This window comes from Numida meleagris, chromosome 12 (genome assembly GCF_002078875.1).
Source record: "Numida meleagris isolate 19003 breed g44 Domestic line chromosome 12, NumMel1.0, whole genome shotgun sequence".
Lineage (NCBI taxonomy): Eukaryota > Metazoa > Chordata > Aves > Galliformes > Numididae > Numida > Numida meleagris.
Genome location: NC_034420.1, coordinates 8,869,902 through 8,889,874, shown reverse-complemented (window position 1 = coordinate 8,889,874; position 19,973 = coordinate 8,869,902). Strand labels below are relative to the sequence as shown.

Genomic DNA, 19,973 nt, shown 5'->3' with positions numbered 1-19,973 from the left:
TAAAGAAAAAAAAGTTGTTAATATCCCTTCAAAAAGCAGAATCTAGACATGAAAGTTAAGCACGGACTTCGCTGAATCACTACTTCTGTTCCCAACAAATTAAATAGCATTTAAAACTTAGTTTTCCTCTTCAATCCTCCAAGAAAAAGCATTTCTGAATGATGAAGAAATCAGACATCTCAAATGCGGGCAACGCCACGTTTGTTTGCACATACACTCTTTAACTTGCTCCTCCTAGGCCATCACACTCCACCAGCACAGCCAGCAAGCGAGCTGAAGTCTCCTGTGCTACAGGGCCTTGAAAGGACAAGCATTCGAGAACCAGCTCCCGTATTTTCATACCCAGGCTTTCAAGACAAACCAATCCAAAATGGATTTGTTGCAGGTATGTAGAATTCCAGCTAGAAAACCACTGTCAGAAATTCCATAGTGGTCCAACAGAACTGATACACTAGTGGCTGACATGAAGAAAGAGTGTTACAGAAAGGTTTGCTGCTTTGCAAATAAAAATAGGTCCCAGAAAACTGCAAGTCTTTAAAAGGCAATCTGATTAAACTCCTGTGTTCTCATCACCTTCTATGATGGCAAAGACACTTTCAGAACAGCCTGTCCCAAAAGACAGCTGTCTTAGCAGTGTCACTTGGCTGTCTTCACTAGAACAAAGCACACAACTGGTAGTGCAGTGCTGGTACACAAACTTGTCCCCATTTAAACCTAGGTCTCATCCGTTGTTTTCTGTTTTCAAAACTCATCCTCCTTTTCATTAAATCTCCCATTTTTTCTTTATCTTCAGGTTTAAGAAAAGTACATCAGCTTTTTTCATTCTGCCCCTTTCATGCAATTCTATCCTGATAAACATGGCGGAGAGTATGCAAAATGTGGCTAATAAAGGATTCAAAGAACAAACGATTCAACATCAAGGAAAAAAGGGGAACAAAGTGAGCATAAAGACGAAGGACAGGTATTTCCATCAGCCTGGGAGGAGAGGCAGGGAGAGCTCTGTCTTTTAAAAACAAGAACAGAAACTACTCATGGAATACAGCTCCAAATTAAAGGCTTCTTTGAAGATGATCTAGAATGACCAGAGATTATCAAAGCAAGAATTCAGAAAAGAAAAAAAAAAAAAAAAAAGCATTTGGTGGACAATAACACCGGACAAGGCAAAAGATTAAATACGCTTACAAAAAAAAAAAAAAAAAAGGATTAATCTAACAAAGACAAAAAATGTAAAACAGAAACAAAGAAAACTTTAGAAAAGATCTTAACCAGATTAGCAAGGCTGCTGGTATGGCATGCAGCACAACCTCATTGGTTTTAACACTTGTCAAGATCAAGTCACTGGTTTTGACTCTAAATACTGTAGCAGTATTGTTGTTGCTCTGTAGTATTTCAAACATCAATAACTGCCTTATCACTTGCAGCATGCACATTTCTAGAAAATATCTTCTGTAAGGAGTATGAAATGCATTTTATTTAATTTTCCACGCAGACTCTGGAGATGGGATGGCATGACGAGGGGCCTATGAGAAATGTTTCAAGACTGGACAAAAAAACCACAGACCTCATACCCTAATGAATTTAACAGGAATCTTCACATTGATTTCAAAGCTGGACCAAGATCAGAAAACCCTGGGATATTTGTACTGCTCTGTGATGGCGGGGGAAGGAATTTCCTGGCCTCAAAGGGTGGTTACATTAATACCTTCTCGCTCTTTGCTCAATGGCAGCACATGGCGAGGTGTTATTTCTGCTCAGCTTTATACCTTAGCCCAAAATCCTGCAGAAGTATAAACATCTCATTCATTAACATCTGCATCATCAAATCCTTTGCTTCTACAGAAATGCAAAGGTTATCAGAGGCAAATTCACTTTCAAAAAATCCCCAAACTCTCTGAGCAGCGCCATAACCAACATGCTTCTTTAAACACTTAAAATTAAGGGTGTCGGTCAATCTGGGGGGATTCATTTACTGTAAACAGTAATTCAGCTCTTCCAACAGCTATTTCCTATAACTGAAAACAAACACTAAACCGCAACATTTCTGTACATTTCCAAATAATTTTGGACGATTGCTAAAATGTTTATAATATTACATCTGAAAGATTGCACCCTTGCCCTGGCATTTCTGCAGTATTCGTGGTATAATGAAGATTTATCGCAAGCAGTAAGGAAAGCAGCAACAGCAGCTGGACCCGATGATCCTTATGGGTCCCTTCCAACTGAGCTCAGTGGCTAATGGCAGAGCTGTGAGTTCCCGTTGCCAGGGGGTTTTTGCTGTCGCATTGCACTGCTGCGCTGTTTGTAGGTGAGAGCTTTGGTACCCTCTGAACAGCCCAGCAAAGTGCATCAACCAGCGCGTGAGATGCACTGGGGGAAGAGCACACCAGAAGACTAAAAAGTTAAAATATTGGATATTGCCCCAAAATTACAGACATCAGATATATTTGGAAATACAGCACGCCCTTATGCACTTACAGCAGTTCTGCTCTAAGCCAGCTGAGAACTGTGGCTAGAACAGCAATGGGAGCTGCTGATGGCAAACAACCATGTGGACTGTTTCCCCACCACAGCTCTGTCAGCACAGGGTGTGGGTTATTGCTATTAGATCCGGTTCAGCAGTACCTTGAGATAACATCACAATTGGTTTTACTCTTAATTAACGTGCACCTCAGTCTGAAAGTCCTGTCAGCTTTTCCTGGTTACAGTGTAGGAGGTGAAATTCTGGAAGAGCCTGTGCAAAAAAAAAGATATCTAAGTCCTAAAGACCATTACAGCAAACCCTGCTGGGCCAGAAGCAGCAGAGAGGAAGTTTTTGCACAATTTACCGTAAGTTGGGTGCATCGATGTTGCAAGTGAGTGATCCTCAGATAAAGATAGCTGATGGCAGGCACACGAGTGCTGACACCGCTCTGCGGCCCGAGGGGAGACCACCGCAGCTCCCCTGGGCAGGACATTGGCTTGCAGGGGCCATGAGGACAACTGCAGTGTCGGGCTGTAGATGCACACATCTCCCAGAGGCCTCTGACTTTCAGGGCTCAATAAAGAGAATGGTTTGGGTTGGAAGGGACCTTAACATCATCTAGTTCCAGACCCCTCCACATTGTGTAACTGTACACAAGAATAGGGAAGAAAGTTTCCCCTTGGCTACCAAATTCAAGCTTTACTCACTGCTATGAAAACATAAAGATGTTTTTTAAAAAAAGCTGTTATTTTAGATTTTAAACTAGCTCAGTTAGTCTATGCAAGCATAAAGGACCACTTACCTACTAAAGATCACAGCCTTTGTTATTGACCCCTAAGCAAAAAAAACTGGGCCAGATTCTCACTAATGTTCTGGTTCCTACAGGAAAGGAAATGGCCCATTTTACTCAATATGAATGCGTTGCATAATCCATACAACTAGAAGAGAAGCAACTAGTTCATCTTCTCCAGCTCTCCAAAAAATGCTGTCGAAACAATTTTCCTCCCTTTGATCAAAGAACACTTTTTAAGGTTCACTGTGGAATCCCCACCTACTTTCTTTACAGCTGAAATAGTTCTTCAGATCAATATCAAGGGGCTGGTGACTTCTTTAAACACATGATTAGGTGCATATCAGCTCAGTCAGAAAAACCCCACATAGTGCCAGTTCTCATCATTCTGGCTTTTTCACCTCTCAAATGTAGAGCTGCTGTTCCGCTCACACTGTCGGTACCTGTATGTAGACTCTGACCTTGCCCTATCTCTGAAACATTTCTTTCTGGGCATATTTATGCTTGGTTTTTTTACCATGCTGCATTCACACAGACAATGAGCTATTCACACCCAAATTTTAGAGAGCTTCACAGTGCTATAAGCAGATGTGCTGCTCTGCTTCAATTTCACCTTGCACGATTTGCAGGCAAAAAGCCTTACACCCTGAGCAGCACCATAGGGTATTTCAGTAACAAAGCAGTCTGCTGCTATCTATAAAGTATTTAAAGACATTTCAGTGTCACTTAACAAGGAAATATTTAGTCAACCTACTACTATTACAGTAATGCTCAAATTGCCATCTGGAAGACCCAGATACAAAAATCAGGCTCTGGATCCCAGGCTCGGCACACGAAGGCCGAGCACACTGCGGAGAAGATGCAATTAGTCTCTGGGGAAAGGCTTCTGCAGATTGTCATTGGCTATGCAGAATGCAGCACGCTCGCTCGTGCGGATAAAAATAACATATTGAAATGGCAGCTGCTCTGCAAAGGAAGAGGATTCACGCAGGGGTAAAAATATACATCAGAACGAGGAAAAGAAATGGTAAGAGGCCTATCAGAAGTGCTAAATGTAAAACTGAATGTAGTAATCCGTGGTAGTTAAGAGTCACCTTTGAACCTCACGCAGGAAACACTACTTTGTACAGGAAGACAACCCAACAACATAATTATAAGGCTCCTAAACAAACCAAAGGCACGGCTAATCACTTCAGCCAAGAAGGACACACTGTGAATGGACTTAGTTAAATTTTGAAGAATTTCTGTTTATTATTTTATCGCAGGATCCAAAACCTGATGCTTTGAACACAGCATTTAAAGACAGAAAGGATTTCTTTAAAATCCCCAAAGCCTGCATGTTCCAAACTGATTGGCACCTACTGCCTTGTGTGCACTTTTTAATTGTTGTGAAGGTATATTTTAACATTTTCTCTTTCTCTTGAAGTCCACTACAATATGAAAGAGGGTGGCATTAGCACTACGTACTAAACTTGCATTAAGTCAACATTACAGCCTCTCAAGGACTTGGAAGATAGCAGAGAGACCTATTAGATCATCTAAATTATTTCCATGCCATTCCGAGATTGCTCTCTGCAGCATGTGTTATTAGTGTCTCGTCCAGGCTATTTTTAAAGTCTCAAACCCAGAAGCTTTTCCCTTTTGAGAGTATCCAACCTCAGTTTAAAAGCATTACATGCACAGATTAGCCCATTTAAAACACAAAATGAAAATTTTCCTATGGAACTGATAATCTAACTGCAGGTATTTGAAATGGAAAGCGAGATTCTGAACTGACAACCACAATTTGCAATATTTTAGGATTTTTAGATCCAGAGTTCTTAAAGATTCCTTTCAACTAGTTAAAACAAAGGCAAGGCAAGAAAAGGAAAACAGAAGAGAGAGAATCTGTGCTAAGACAATCTTACACCAACTGACACTGACAGAAGAATAAAACCACACCAACCCTTCTTCAGAGCTGAAATGTGCTTCACACTGGCAAGCTGCAATTCTTTTCCAGCTCTATCACTTGATTTAGCTAAAGTTATTTCTTCTCCTTAGAAATCCCACCCTGCTTACAGATGATCACTACCACATTACCACAACACGGGAGATGCTAGTTTGAATAAAGATCCATCTCTAAGTATATTACAGCAATTACGTTTTGGTATCAGGCCTGCTACACCAGATAAGCAGCCGCCAAGTTTAGCATTCTGCACATTTGACTATAAGCAAGCTTAACGCTTTTGCTGGGGAAATCCTTGAAAAAAAATGAAGAGACTTCACAACAACAAAGGATTTCACATGGGAATACTTGAACTTTTCTTCTTAGTTCTGAGGTTTTTTTTTTTTCCTTATGCTTTATACCTATTAATTATGAAACATAAAATTGTATAAAGAACTCAAGAAGTAACATCCAGAACACAATCAGACTGATACCACGGTGTTCTGATCAGTGTGGTGCAATGCCTGCAGAACTCAAGACAAAACACAGATGACTCTGCAAAGGAGTTTAACAATTTCGAGCAGGAATTAATGTGTATCAGAAGTATATGTCTTCTTCACTGACACACTTATTCCATCATTCTTAAAACATGGAAAGAAAAAAACCCAAAGATGACTGTTGAAAATAATCTTTTCAAAGCATTTAAACTAAATATCACACTACTGTACAGAACCACCCTTATCTAGTTGCTGAATATAAATACGTATCAATCTGACTTTATCAAATTCAGTTTTTAAGAGAAGTTTTATTTGCCTCCAGCTATGTCACTTTGTGTTGCTGTGTTGAGATCTGAGCAGCTAAAACCTGGGTTGGGCCTGCCTGGCAGATGAAGATAAGGTCTCAGAGCAAATCCCAGGTGCTGCTGTCAAGGAAGAGCACCCTATTCTTGGTTCACTGCACAGTGCTGGGGCATATAATGCTGCCCATCAGACAGCACATAAAACAAACAGAAGCTGTTACCATTCGTATTTAATAAAAGCCTGGCTCCCACCACATAAACTGGGAGTTTCTTTCTGTTTTCTGTGAATTCATTTGTTATTAATTTCTATCCACACCAAGCTCCCCCTGTCATTTCAATAGGAAAGAGCATTTTTTTGTATTTCTCATCATGCTGAACAGAACTGGGGATGTGCAAGCTGCATTTCAGGCTATGGAAAATGCAAGAAACAAGTTATTGCCAATTAATCAAAGGCTGGTCAACTGAGAAAGAATCACCAATAGAACAAGTCATATTTCATTAACACCACAAACCTTGATATCTAAAGAAATTTACTTTTAGAAACCACAAGTCCAGCTTTGTTTCTTAGTGGTCTCATGACTGGTTACAAAACTGAATTCTTGGATAATGAGCGTAAATAAGAGATCAGCTACTTTCACTTACACGAATAACCTCCAAACTGACACAGATTACTCATTGTATAGAATAAGAAACTACACTTCTGAACTCTGTCCCATAAGCAGATTCTAATCAGGCTTCAATCGAGTATGTAGACAATGTTTTGAGTACTTTGTCAGTTGAGGTAACTTCAAAGAAAGATTAAGTTTGCCAAAAATAAAAAAAGTTAAGTCCAAACTGCAGTTGGTTCAACCTGCCCCACTTCCTTTTCCCAATGGTAAAAAGAATTCTGCAATCAAGGTGGCAAAAATAGAGAGAAAAAGAAGGCAAAGAGATTTTTAAAATAAAAAAAAAAACAAGTCAGAAACACTCAGTGCTCTCCCAGGGACAAACCTAAATTCATCCTTCCCCAGGACTGAAAGAGCTACGACTTCATGCAGGAAAATACTCTAGGGCTGAAAGCTACGTCTCACCAATCTGCTTAAGATTTGTGAAGCTGATCATTTTTACAGGCTGCACACATCATTATCTATTAACAACACTGGCAACTTACACAGAAGATGGGCTTATGTTGGTGTTTTGCATCGTTTTATGCAAAGACAAAACACACTCCAGCGTCCATGTGCTGCAATAGCTTCATCAAGGGACAGCTGAAATAGCAGGCCTACCCGAGCTGACCTACATGCACCAGGGTGCATAACATAACCTTACTTTTCCTAACCAAAACTGCAGTTTCTCATCCTAAGTAAGCACATCTTCCCGATTATTTGCTGCAGGAAATGGGCTCCTTCTCAATTTACCTTTCAGTGAATCATTTTCGGCTCTCATTATGTCAATCAGCGAATTCTCCAGTGAATGCATGTCAAAAGTCCTTGTGCGATCCTGCAAGCAAATAAACAAAGACAGTTTAGGCAATACAGTGCAAAAAAAGCCATCTGTAACATAAAATCTTCTGCTTTACACTATGGCACTACAGCACATACTTATACACCACTAAAGTCAGTCTAATACAGGGAACTATGTATTGGAATATGAATACAGGAATATGAATCTGATATATATATACAATAAACAAACATTTGTTTAAGAACTCCAATATTTAGTTTGCATTCCTTGCTACACAGATGAACTATGTTAAAAATAATTTAAGTTAACAGTTAGGAAGTAAAGATCAGCTCCTAGGAGATAGAATGGCAAAGAGAAGTCATAAAATAGGAATTTCAGCCTGAACTCAAGAAAATCTGAATTCCAGAGACACACAGAATTCCTCTCACCTGAATTACTACCCTGATAAATAACCTAATTCTGCATAATTATGCAGCATTTCACACAGGTAGTAGCGCTGTGGCAGTCTGGTTTACTAGGTGACAAGTTAGCTCTATTTTTAAAGTCCCTGAAATCACAAGCTTGATATTCCAAGTATTAAGACAAATGAAGGATTCAGAAAACATGAGGCAAGATGTCTCTCGTACCTTACCATTTCATTACACCAACCCAAGTGAAGAACATACTTACCAAATATTTCCCCTTCATATTAACCAAAGCCACCACTTAACACAGATATGTCTCAGACTTTCCCAGCTAAAACAACAAATTCCACATCTTGCAAATCTGATGCTTTACTAACATAAAACAAAATATCCTGGCACTTCATTATTTTAATTTTCAAATTCAGGATAACCAAACTTTGAAATTTTTACAGTATCACAAAAGGTCGCTAGTGGAAGCAAAAAATCTCCTCCCCGAATTATTCACCTCTCCATTACCCATTTTATATGTGAAGCAACCTCACATTTAATTTTTCTGAGTCTACAAATTCTAACATCAGTTCTAAATGCTTTATTTCATGCATGTTTTAAGGGATTCATCTCTGAACAGAGATGAAGCATGGAAGGTATCTGTTCAAACAAGAAGGTAATTCAGCACACATCGGGTCTAATCTGCTTCTCTACAACTACTGCTATTTCTGCAGTGAAAATATATTTTTTCTCCCTAACTCTAGCTGCGAAGCTGAAATTTCTCCAAAGCAAACAGATCCAGATTTGCTCGTGCTTAAATGAGTGAATTCAAAAGGGAATTGCATCTCTGGTCCAGAACAGAATGCCATAACATCCCCTACTTCCAGTAATGAAGTGCTAAAGCAGTTATCGACAGTGCTGCGAGAGCCATTCTTTCTATCAGACAATAATCAGTCATCTTGGACTTGAAACACTTAATACTATGTTAAGAGCAGGAATCCATTAGCTCTTAGAGTCCTGATCCATTTCCAAGAAGTTATATTCCAACTGCTAAAAAAATTCTGTTTTCCAACTACATTTCCTTCGTTTTTCATTTCCTCAGAACAGTTTATTAGTGACGCAGAACTTTTCCAATCAAATGCACTGCATTTCAAATACCATTAGAGAGATCAGAGTTAGGAACCATTTGTTTCATTAGCCCAGTCCCAAATCAATTTTGCTGCGAGCAGCATAGCACTGCCCTCTGTCTCCATAGTATTTATTTCCTTGCTCATAGATGTACCTTAGAGGAAGCATCACAAGCATTGGGATTCTTTAGTTTCACATTTCCAGCTGCTTTCTTCCTTTGGTAGTAATGTTTAGGTTGTTGTGTTAGTTTGTACATTGCACATTCCTACCCATTTCAAACTTCAGTTGCACTAAAATACCTTATGAGGACTGAGTAAAAGTCCTTGGGACAGCATCCTGAACCCACCGGGATCCAGCAGCTCAGTGGTGGGTACTGGAACACAGTCTCTACATTTGCAGCAATCTTCCTAAAGGGACAAAAACAGCCTAAGCTCCAGATGGGAGCACTTTCTGAAAACTCTGTGTCCTTCAAAGGGTGCTCATATTTCCATTGCAGCTTTTGTACTGCACCGTGTTTCTACGTATGGGATGAACCTCTGCTCCAAGCCACAAACAGCTCTAAAACTCTTACCTCACAGAGAGAAGAACCTCAGTAGTTTCAGGTCTCTCTTGTATTTGTGGCACTTAACTTTGCAGTCGTCTGAGACAAACGAAGGGAAAAACCAAAGTTGAGCAACTTCTCATGTACTGCACTGTGTATGTGCTGCATTGCGTGAGCCCTAAGAAAGTCTGGTCTCTAAAATGTGTTGTGTTGGATTCAGCTACAGTAACAAACAGAGGGATCTGCTGCAATGGGCAGTGCTTAGCATTGAGAACAGAGCTGAAGGACTAAGAACCACTACCAGTGCTACACGGAGCTTGGCTGTACTCCTGAAGGGAATGCAGCAGTTCACCTCTCTGGGAACACAAAGTAAACTCAAGAACCCAGCAAGTAAGTAAGCCTGTGCAATGTAAAGATGTCCCTCTCCTAAATGATCACAATAAATCCAGCCCAAATGAGGTGTTCAACTAGTTCATCTGTTTGCACGCTGCTTGTTATAAAGCAACTCCATTAATTCAGTTGGCTATCTATCATGATACTGAATGAATCCACACCACTAGAGGAAGCCAATGTCAGCATTGTTTTAGAAGTTTTATACAATTTAAAGATCTTCTGAGACCTCTTTGAAAATCATAGCATGAATTTTGCCACACCAAGATTCTATCAGGAACACATATTACATATGAATTATATGTGCAACTTGCATATGTCGTTTATCTAATACATCAAGAAATTCAGACTGAAGACAGGTTAGTGGTAGTGGCCGTACTGCCAAAGAAATGCATGACTACATATTTAATTCTGTAACATCAACAAGTTGTAACAATTGCAATATTGATCATAAGCTGGAAATGAAGTATGGGAAAGAGCAATTCTCAGATACACGCTAACAACAAGCTGTAAAGCACTTAAGTCACACTGTACTCAGTAGGGACAAGCGATGTTTTCTTCAAGAAGCTTCATGTAACAAGAATTAATAACAATATAGTGCTGTTTTTAATGGACCGATTCACAAAGTCACAGTGCTTTCCACAGGGCTGGACTGCTTACTGTATTCTGATCTACTTATTCATAAGGAAAAGATATACGGGTAATGACTACCCTGGAATCAAGCAGAATATATACACTTCACTGACAAAGGAAGTTAACTACAACCTGGTATTAGTTACACAGACTGATCAAAAGAACTCGGCTTTACACAGGTTTGGTTTAGTGCATCTAAAATCCTGTCTTCGCAGAGGACTCAACTGGCTCGTGCTTACCCCCAGGAAATCAGAAAAGAAGTAGAAAGACCAAACTGAACACAATACTATAGAAAAAAACCCACACAATCTGAAGTCTTAATGCATGACTGTGTTTTAAATGTCATCCAACATTTTAAAAGATATTTGTTAAACATCATTTTGAAAAAGTGGCATTGTTTTCACAAAATATAGATGAGGTGACAGCAAGTAGATCGGGCCGGGAGCTACCAAGACCATCAGCATTTGACAGCAGCAAACACAGCAGTTCTGAACTAAACTCTGGCCAATTGTATCTACAGAAAAATAAAAAGGATCCTGCTTCTCCTACTGTCTAGAAAGCATTTACAAGTTGTAGAGTGCTCATAATAATAGTCTCATTGCTAAAGCACAGGCAGTACAATGCAGGACATCCAAGTCACAACTTAATTGTGGGATCATGCAGGGCAAAGCTCTTCACCTCTGTGACTGCAGCGGTTTCCCCACTACTTTACACTTAGAAGTCTTCTGAAAAGTGGAGTCTCTTGGAAACAGGAAATCACAAAATCCCAATTCCTATTCCATTTTTATTTTTCCAAGTCCAAAGAAATTTCATTACAAAAAACAGTGCTAACAACCATGAACATATGGATAGGATATGCTCCTATACAAAAGAAATTAAACGTGAATATTTGATGCACAAGAAGATCACACTTGGCACTCAAAAATCCCATACCTAAATTCTCTTAAACATCAGGAAAATGAAGGTCTAACTTTACTAGTAAAGTGCAGACCTGTTATAATTAATCTGCACCCACAGTACTCTAATCTCCCGAGCAATTCAGATTGAAGATGAGAGTTTCTGTTCAGAACTTCCCAGGATGAGCTTGCCAATGCTAAAACCCTAAAGTGTCCAAAAGGTAAAGCATGGCAAGTTATGAGCTCCTGCTGATAGCTAAGGCTGTACCTGATTTTATAAAATACAATTTCTCTCAAGACCGAGGAATCAATAACAGTGCCAAACCTGCCACTGAGTTAAGGAATTTATTGAAGGTGACTTAGCAGGATTTATGAAGTAGGCGCAGCTATAAAGCTGAGGCTTAATTTTATGTAAAGCTCTGTGAAACCAGAATACTTGCAGAAATTAAAAAACTTACAACTACATTTGCTACCCTCATTATAGCACAGGAAGCTTAAAACCTTCTGAAACCTCATACCTATTTCCCACAATTAAAAAGCCTGATGTCTGAGGCAGCACGATGTGTGGGGAGAGGTAAATTGTCGGTACTCATACAGGTTCCACATTTCTCTACTAATTGCAAAGCAAATTTGGACTTGATTATACTCCTGGATAGGCTTCGCCTCCTTCCCAGCACCCTGCAAATGCTGTATTCCAGCTCCCCCATCCAGAAGGCAGTGAATTAAAGGCTTTGAATAAACAGGTTTTTCCTGAAAGGATGTTGCTGTGTGCTGCCCTGCTCATCCTTTAAAGCTTCACCAGGGAACCATAAGAAAAAGCTCAAAAAGTTGAGTGACGCCAAAGAGGGGCGTTCTGGGGAGGGAGCACTTCTGGTTTTGTCAAACTTTTTTTAAGCATTAAAAATTATAGATCCTTATAAAAATTTCCAGTAACATGTCTGACTCTATTTTAGCCACATATTAAGTTTTCTAATGTATAAAGTATACTCCACAATATCTTGTGTTCTCAGCCTTTGTGCTGGGCTGCTAAGTACGCAATTCATTTTCAAAGCAAAACGCTTAATAAGAGTACTCCTTTTAATCTTTGGAAAATACAAACATAATTCAAATAGCTTCTATCAAAAGCTCCTTTAAAAAGAAACCCCGAGGTCAAAAACACACAGGAGGGCCAAAGCCGAGGTATTAACGTCAGTAGTAAGTTTATAAAACAAGAACAGTGTTAACTTCCACAGTACTTAACTTGTGCGTGTCATACCACATTAGAGCGCTTCTAATTCCACAAACCAATAGCTGTGGGGAACAGCACACAAAACACTAATTACTACACAGCTGATGGTCTTACTGAAAAATGGGTGAACTGACATTTAAAAATCCAACTTTGAATATTTACTCTATTTTAAAATGAGGGATTGAAATCTCTCGGAATCGTTGCTGCTGCTAAAAGGAAGAATAAAATCTGACAAAGCCCTGCAAAAGCAGCAGCCTCGTTTTATGCAACCAGCCATGGTGATTTATGGAAAGGCTCCTCAACAACAAAGAGTAAATATTAAAGAGGCATGGTAAAGAAATTTACTTGCAAAGTTCCTTCAAGAAGAAAGACTGGCAAATGTATTCAAGAGGGTTTTTTTTTTTTTTTTTTTTAAATTCCAAATTCCTGGGTATTTGTTTTAATGCACTTCTTAAATCAACCCATTTCTATGGGCAAACAAACCGTGACGTATAGCTCAGAATTAAAACGCAGTCTGTAATCACGTATGTGTTTTCTCAAACATTCCATATCAGCCTGAAGGAAGAGAAAGTCCCTCTGGCACAGCCCCTCGGTGGATTTGGAAGGGGTTATGTACCTGGAAACTAGCCACTGTAGGAGAAAGGAAAAAACAGCTTTGAACAAGTGAATATAATGAAGTGCTCTCCAACATGAAATTCTTTGAAATGAGCAGTTATTGTCAAGCTCGATTCCAGGAAGAAACGCAAATTATTCTGAATTATTTTTTTTACAGAAAGTTGAACGCTATTGCTTAACTTGCCTTCAAAGACCGATTTAAAAAACATCCCCGCACATTGGAAGATGAGATCTGGAAACCTGGAAGCGCCTATCAAAGCAAGATTTATGCATTGCGTAACAGGCAGGATGTTCCACTCTCATGAGGAAGTGCAAGCACACAGCAAAAGGAAAGCCAAAACAATCCTGAGGGCGATGCTGCAATAAAACGCAATTACTGAACACTTAGTTTGTCAGTGCTGCGAGGAGGGAAAGAGAAGGAATAATTTTAAAAATCAGTACTTTGTTAAGATGCAACAGTCACAGTTAAGACATTTTCACGTCTTAATTCCCAGGGAAGACCGCCGCGTCCAAAAACGCGCAACTATTTTTTGTTATTCAGGAACCATTTTTTCATTTGGACACCATTTCCTTTTCAAACGAACACACAAAGAACAATGGCTTTTCTCTTTTCAAAAGATCTTTGAAGGGGGAAGGCTGCCCAGCGGTTAAAGCACAATATCAAAACTTAATTTCATTAACACATTTGGTAGCCGTCTTCTCCGACCTCGCTCCAAGCTCCATCTCTGCAACACAAGGTTCCTACAGACGTGCTGCTTCTGAAGCGTTATGAGACAGAATTCCAAATAAAGAATACATACAATAAGCAAGGCAGTGTTTCATATGCGACTCTCAAATACCAAGCAAGCTACCACCAAACTGTAAGATCATCGAGCGGATCAATGCAGGATTTTCCATCTATCTGCACTGCTTGGAAGGCCTACATCATCTCAGAAGTCAGACGTTTCTCAAGTGACCAGCAGTTCACATCGGTGGCTTATGGGGACATTATGCAATGTTGTCCTCTCCAAAGAGGAAATAAGCACTTACACTTGGCTACCCGAAGATTTGCATCTAAACATAGACTTCTGTGCTTCACCGAGCTTTGGAGTAAAGACAACCTTTGGAAAAAATAAGTGATCCCCAAGTATCTGCAATTGCTGGTTTACAGCTTGCTTTCTAAGGGAACTAATTTTCACTAGGCTGCAGCAACACTTGTTAATGATTTAAGCAGCAAAACATAAATATTGAATGAAAGGGATAGTTGTATCAAATTACTCCATTATGTTGCTGCAGCAAAGACAGCTTTCAATTATTTCCTAAATAGGAATCTAAGAAGATTCCGGTAACAAAATAGCCTTGACCAGTAAATGATTGAATCATTGAGGATAGTTCACATCTATGTATATATGCATGAACGCAAATATGCAATAAGCAAAACTCCTTATTGCTGCTTTCTGTCAGGCACAAAATCAGAATAGTCTAGAAAAAAAAAAGACAACAAAGGTCAAATTTTACATTGTTTGTTTCCAGTGAATCAAAAACTCAGTATGCTTTCAAAACCAGAAGGCACCAAGTGACCAAAGGAGCTGAAGATTTTGCACAAAAAAAAAAAGTTATAAAAGGCAGTTGTCCAAGATGGCTTCAGAATTAATCAGCATCTTTCTAGATCTGCAGTGATGAAGTCCTGCTCTGCTGCCCTGCCCTTTTCTTCACAGAAGCAATAGTAACAGACTGGAAAGCACTCCAACACTTTCCTCTTCTTGGCATGAAGAAGTGTCAGACTCGGTCTTGACATGTAGAGCTTCATTTCAGTGTTCACGTACACAGATACCAGCAGGCCACACAAAAATTATTTCTTTACTGTGATCAAAATAAGCGTGTCTGATATTTTATGTTTGGAACACAACCCAAAAGCCAAGGTTGACTTTGTCACTTTCCTGGAATTTCCTTGATATCAAACCAAGCACGTTTCTATCGGTGCACATACATTCGGGCCTTACGCACAGCAGCAAGGACACGCTTGATCTCATTCTGTCACTCTGTACATCAGCTACGTGTCAGGGTAAAGAATGAATTAAACTGTGAGCTAAGTCATGCTGCAGTGAGGCTGAAAGAAGACCGGCTCCAGCTGTGTCCCTTTTTCTAATGGTTTCAGCATATAAATTTAGTTTGCTGGACACAGGTTCATTATATGAATTACAAATCCTGATATTAACATCAAACGCTACTACGCATTCTAAATGTACGTGGGCTCTACCTGATACTGAACCAGCCAGCTCTGCAGCAGAAAGGTCTCTAATGGAAAGTTATTGCCAGCAGCTGCTCGGTTGTCTGAAGGCTGCATAGGCTGGCCCTGCAAACCAAACAGAAACTGAACAGTTTACTGAGGAGAACTGAATGCTCCTACATCCGAATCCACAGTGTCATTATTGCACGTATTTATATCTCTCAGGTGGTTTATAACGTGAGACATCTTGCACCATCCTTATCTCCGAATCTTTCAAATTATTTTTAAGTAGGTCACCCTGCTTCTTACACCATGGCTAACAACACTGCAATCATTTTGAAATTTTCACTTTTGCCCTCATTTGAAGGCATTTAAAAGCAACCCACTTCATCTTAAAGAACTCTTAGTCTTCTGAATCCACTTTAAAGGACTTCACAAAAGGTGTATACACACACATACACACACACAAACAAGCTTTGATGAGTGGTCAGATGAAGAGCTTTAATTTTTACTGCAGGCTAGACTCAACATTATACAGTTCATTTCCAATTCATAAAAAGTCAGCCTAGAAGGAGGGGCTGAGATGTCACACAGTCTGTCTGCTGTCAGGATGAGGCCGTATGAAAATATAGGAGACCACCACCTGACGCTCATCCAGATCTATTTTTGGTTATGAGTTAATGGCCTGTAACTAAGATTTGCTGCCACTGCTGAGGAAAGCAAAACGCGCTGATCACCATCGTGTTAAAAGATAATTTCCCCCACAATGCTACAAAAATTATGCCGAACTACAAGCCCATATGGTTCTTTAAAGCAAAATACAATCACTTAATACTTTTCTCAGATGTGATATGCTTTCAAATACTTCAGAAGGCCCCAGATCTCTCACACTTCATCAGGCAGCACTGTTTTCCTTACTCCTTCCAGCGCATATACGTGCTGCTTACAAGTAGATTTGTTCATCGGTTACTTCTTAACATGTGTAAGTATTAAGCTGCAGGAAACTGGCTAATCGGAGATATACGGTGGGAAACAGATATTTATATGATCACCACTACTGAAAAAACAAACACCATGATTCACAGCTCAGTGTAAATCACACCGTGGCATTTCAAGTTAGCCGTGTGGCTTTTTTTAGCTGCAAACACAGAAGTAACACAATCACAGTGCACTGCTCAAACCCCCGTTCCACCCTCTCCACGGTATTTTAATGCAGTCATGTGTTATTTTCCTTATGGGTATAATAGGGTATACTCACCTGAAAAGGAAAAATATTGTCAGCTCTATTCAAGCTGTCTTCCATCCACGATTTTGGAGCAAAGGCTGAGCTGGGTCGAGCGTATTTCTGCAACTGGATATGATTACTGGCGAAATTCTTCTTTAAGGGCGAGATGGAGTTCAGGGGTGTTATCCCTCCGTTCAGTCCCCGGCGGTGGTCTCGACCTTGGGACCCACCCCACCCACCGTATCCACCGCCACCAGGGCTCCACGAAGATGGCGTAGGCGATGGACTTTGGTAGCTGCTCCATGGAGAAGGTGGCTTGTTTAGATTATTAGCCAAATGAGGCAACTGATTAAAAGCAGCATTTCTATGTGTAAATGGTGGCGGGTGAGGACTTGCAGGAGACCTCCTCTGTTGTTGATGCTGATTGTGATGATGCTGAAAATGGGGGTGATGAGGGTGGTGTTGAGAGAGGGGTCCGATTTGAGGGGAAAAGCTACCACCAAAGCCAGGGCTGACGTGATGTGGAAAATTCTGAAACAGCAGAGCACCATTGTTAGCTGAGGCAGTAGGGACCCCTCCCTGGTGAAAAAAACTTGCATCTTCATTGATTATTGTAGATGAAGAAGGAGCTATAGCCGCAGACCAGTTACTAAAACCAGTCAGAGAAGATGCGGTGGACGTCAAGGGCTGTGTCGAAGTACCTAGCCCCGAAGCCTCTTGATAATCAAATCCTGTTAACACCGGCGATTCTATTCTTATTTTCTCCTTTCCACTGCCATTCTCCGAAGAATTATCGCCCTGATTTTCTTCAGTTTTAGCTTTCTCGGGTTCAGAGAGCATGCCTGCTTCCTGACTTTGACTAGGGGAAAGTTGCTGTTTTTCTAGGGACTCCTGCTTTTCCTGTTGCTGAGTTTTAGATTTTTCTGACCCCAGAATCTCATCCTGAATATTATGGGCAGCTGGAGCAGGAAAGAGCCAAGCTGACCCAGCACTACTGCCATTGGCAGCTGTGTTATTATTTATAAAAGCAGCAGGGCTGGGGGTTGCATTTTGATGATGGTGTGGAGGCTGCAGATGTGGATGAAATCTGACTGGAAAAGCTGACTTATTTCCAGTGTTGTTTTGCACTAACACTCCAAACCCGTAATCCCCCATTTATTATATTTAGGGTTTGAATCTTCCCTGTAAGAACAAGTTGATGTTTAGTGTTTATCTCTTCCTCTTCCGAGGAGAGATTAGCAAGTAGCCTGTTTTTAGCTAGATATTCCAGTTTCTCCCTCCACGCAAATTTATCTTAGATTTGGATCATAGATTTTTGTCTTTTTGCAAAAGATAGATCTCTTCAACTATTTAAATGCGTAAATTGGTGTCCGCTTCCTCCCTTCAGCTGGGAGAAAGGGAAAAATAAATCTTTGGTTCACAAAATAAGAGGTTTCCTTTTTTTCCTAAAGGAAATGCACAGCAATGACAGAAAAAGCTTCTGGGGAATAAGGATAAAGAGATTCTAACTATCCTGTTTTCTTCCTCCTCAGCAGCCTTGACTTGCCCATAAATGAGTTAAGAGCAAAAAAAAATATACAATGACGTCTGGTCCCCCAACCCCTTGGCAGCAAAAAAATAGATTTAAATCTGGAATAATTTAATACATCTCTATAATCTAATATATATTTGTGTCCTGTTCAAAAAGAGTCTTTGCTGTGGGTAAGAGAAAAAATTTACCTCAGGATTTCAGCATTCAGAGGGGGGTGAGGAAGGGGGGGGTGAGTTGGAGGGGAGGCTTTTTACTGTGCTGCTGGGTTTAACCTATTCTACGTAGAAATAATATACACTCTGTGTGTGTGCGTGTATGTGCGCGTGTGTGTCGTTTAAAGGGGTAAGATCTTATCTCAGGAAATTAGTATTCTGCGTGTGCTGGGTGGGGAGTGAGTTGAGCAGGAGAAGGGTGGATTATCGATGCTGCTCCTTTCGGGCTGGGTTTCTGAGATCGCCAGACTCACTTCTTATTTGCGATCCGATATTTGCGTGTCCTTCAGACGAGCCCTGGCTGCCCGGAGAGGATTTTCATCTCAGAAATCAGCATTCAGCGTTCGGGAAAAGAGAAGGGAGGGGACAGCGAGCAGCGCAGGAGGAAAGGGAAGGAGGTTTTCTCGCTCTCTGTGCCGCCAGGAGGGTGTTCGCGGTGCTGGGCTCGCTCCTTCCACCCAGATCCGTGCGCTCCCTCGGGCCGCGTCTTCTCCCCGGGGCCGGCAGCAGCGGGCGGTGCTGCGCTCCCAGGCCCGGCTGTGGGTGCCCCGCGGTGTCCCCCCGCCCCGCGAGAGTCCGTCTGTCTGTCGGGGAAGGCGGGAGGGGGTTTTTTACCTCAGGAGAGGAGCAGCCTCCGGCAGGGAGGGGAAGGTGCAGGCGGCGGGGGGCCGGGCTCCTCTCTCCCCCATGGAAGGTGTTTAACCGGTTCTCCTAAATCGCCCGGAGATGATGGGACGGGGGCTCGGCCGCTGGGCGCCGCGCAGCGAGGGGCCCGGCGGACTAACCGGGGCGCGGGGTCCGGCGGCGGCGGCGGTTCCTCGGCGCAGTCCTTCCCGTGCTGCGCGTCCTCTCGGCTCCAGGCGGGCTGCCTTCCCCCTCATGTACAGCGGCCGGGCGCCGGCGGTGGGGGACGCTGCCTCCGGGCGGTGGCGGAGGGGGAGGCTCCGCGGGAGACAGCGCCGGGGAAGGGGGGCAGGGCTACGCGGCACCGGGAGAAGCTGCGGTAGCCGGCGAGCCCGGCCGCGACGAGTCCTCCGCGCGGAGCCTCCGCCGCCTCGTTTCGCCTCTATTCCTTTTTTTTCCTTTTTTCCCCTTTTCTCCTTCCCTTCCCCTCCCTCCCCCCCCAGCGGCCGCAGCTTCCTGCCTCGGTGCCGCAGCCGGTGCCTCCCTCCTCCCCACCCGGCCGCTGCCGAGCCCCGTCTCCTCAGGACCGAGCCGCCGCACGAAATGACAACCAGCTGGAGGAGGCAGCGCGGCACTTCCGGTTCGGCGCCGGGCGCGCCCCCGCCCCACCCCCGGGCCCGGCTCCCCGGGCACAAGCCACGCCCCGCTCCGCCTGCCGCCATTTTTGGTAAGGGCACGCACGCCCCGTCGCCTCCCTGCTGAGGCGGCCACCTTTGTTTTGGGCACGTCGCCCACAGCTTGGTGGCCATCATAGGCGAGGGCAAAAGGTCAGGCGGATGCCGGTGGGGCGACCATCTTGGAGCGAGGAGCGCTGTTCCCTGCCCGGGCGGCCATCTTTGTGCAGGGCAGGGTGTCCTCCCCGAGGCAAGACC

The 19,973-nt window shown here is 42.1% G+C and overlaps 1 protein-coding gene across 1 annotated transcript in view; it reads right to left on the bottom strand.

Annotated features, from left to right (window-relative positions):
• CPEB4 (cytoplasmic polyadenylation element binding protein 4) overlaps positions 1-19,658 on the bottom strand; it is a 38,847-nt gene extending 19,189 nt beyond the window's left edge. The window contains exons 1-2 of the mRNA XM_021410950.1: positions 16,708-19,658; positions 7,372-7,453 (exon numbers count right to left, since the gene is read on the bottom strand). Coding sequence (XP_021266625.1) covers positions 7,372-7,453; positions 16,708-17,829 — 1,204 coding nt within the window. The 5' untranslated portion in view covers positions 17,830-19,658. The remainder of the gene's footprint in view (positions 1-7,371; positions 7,454-16,707) is intronic.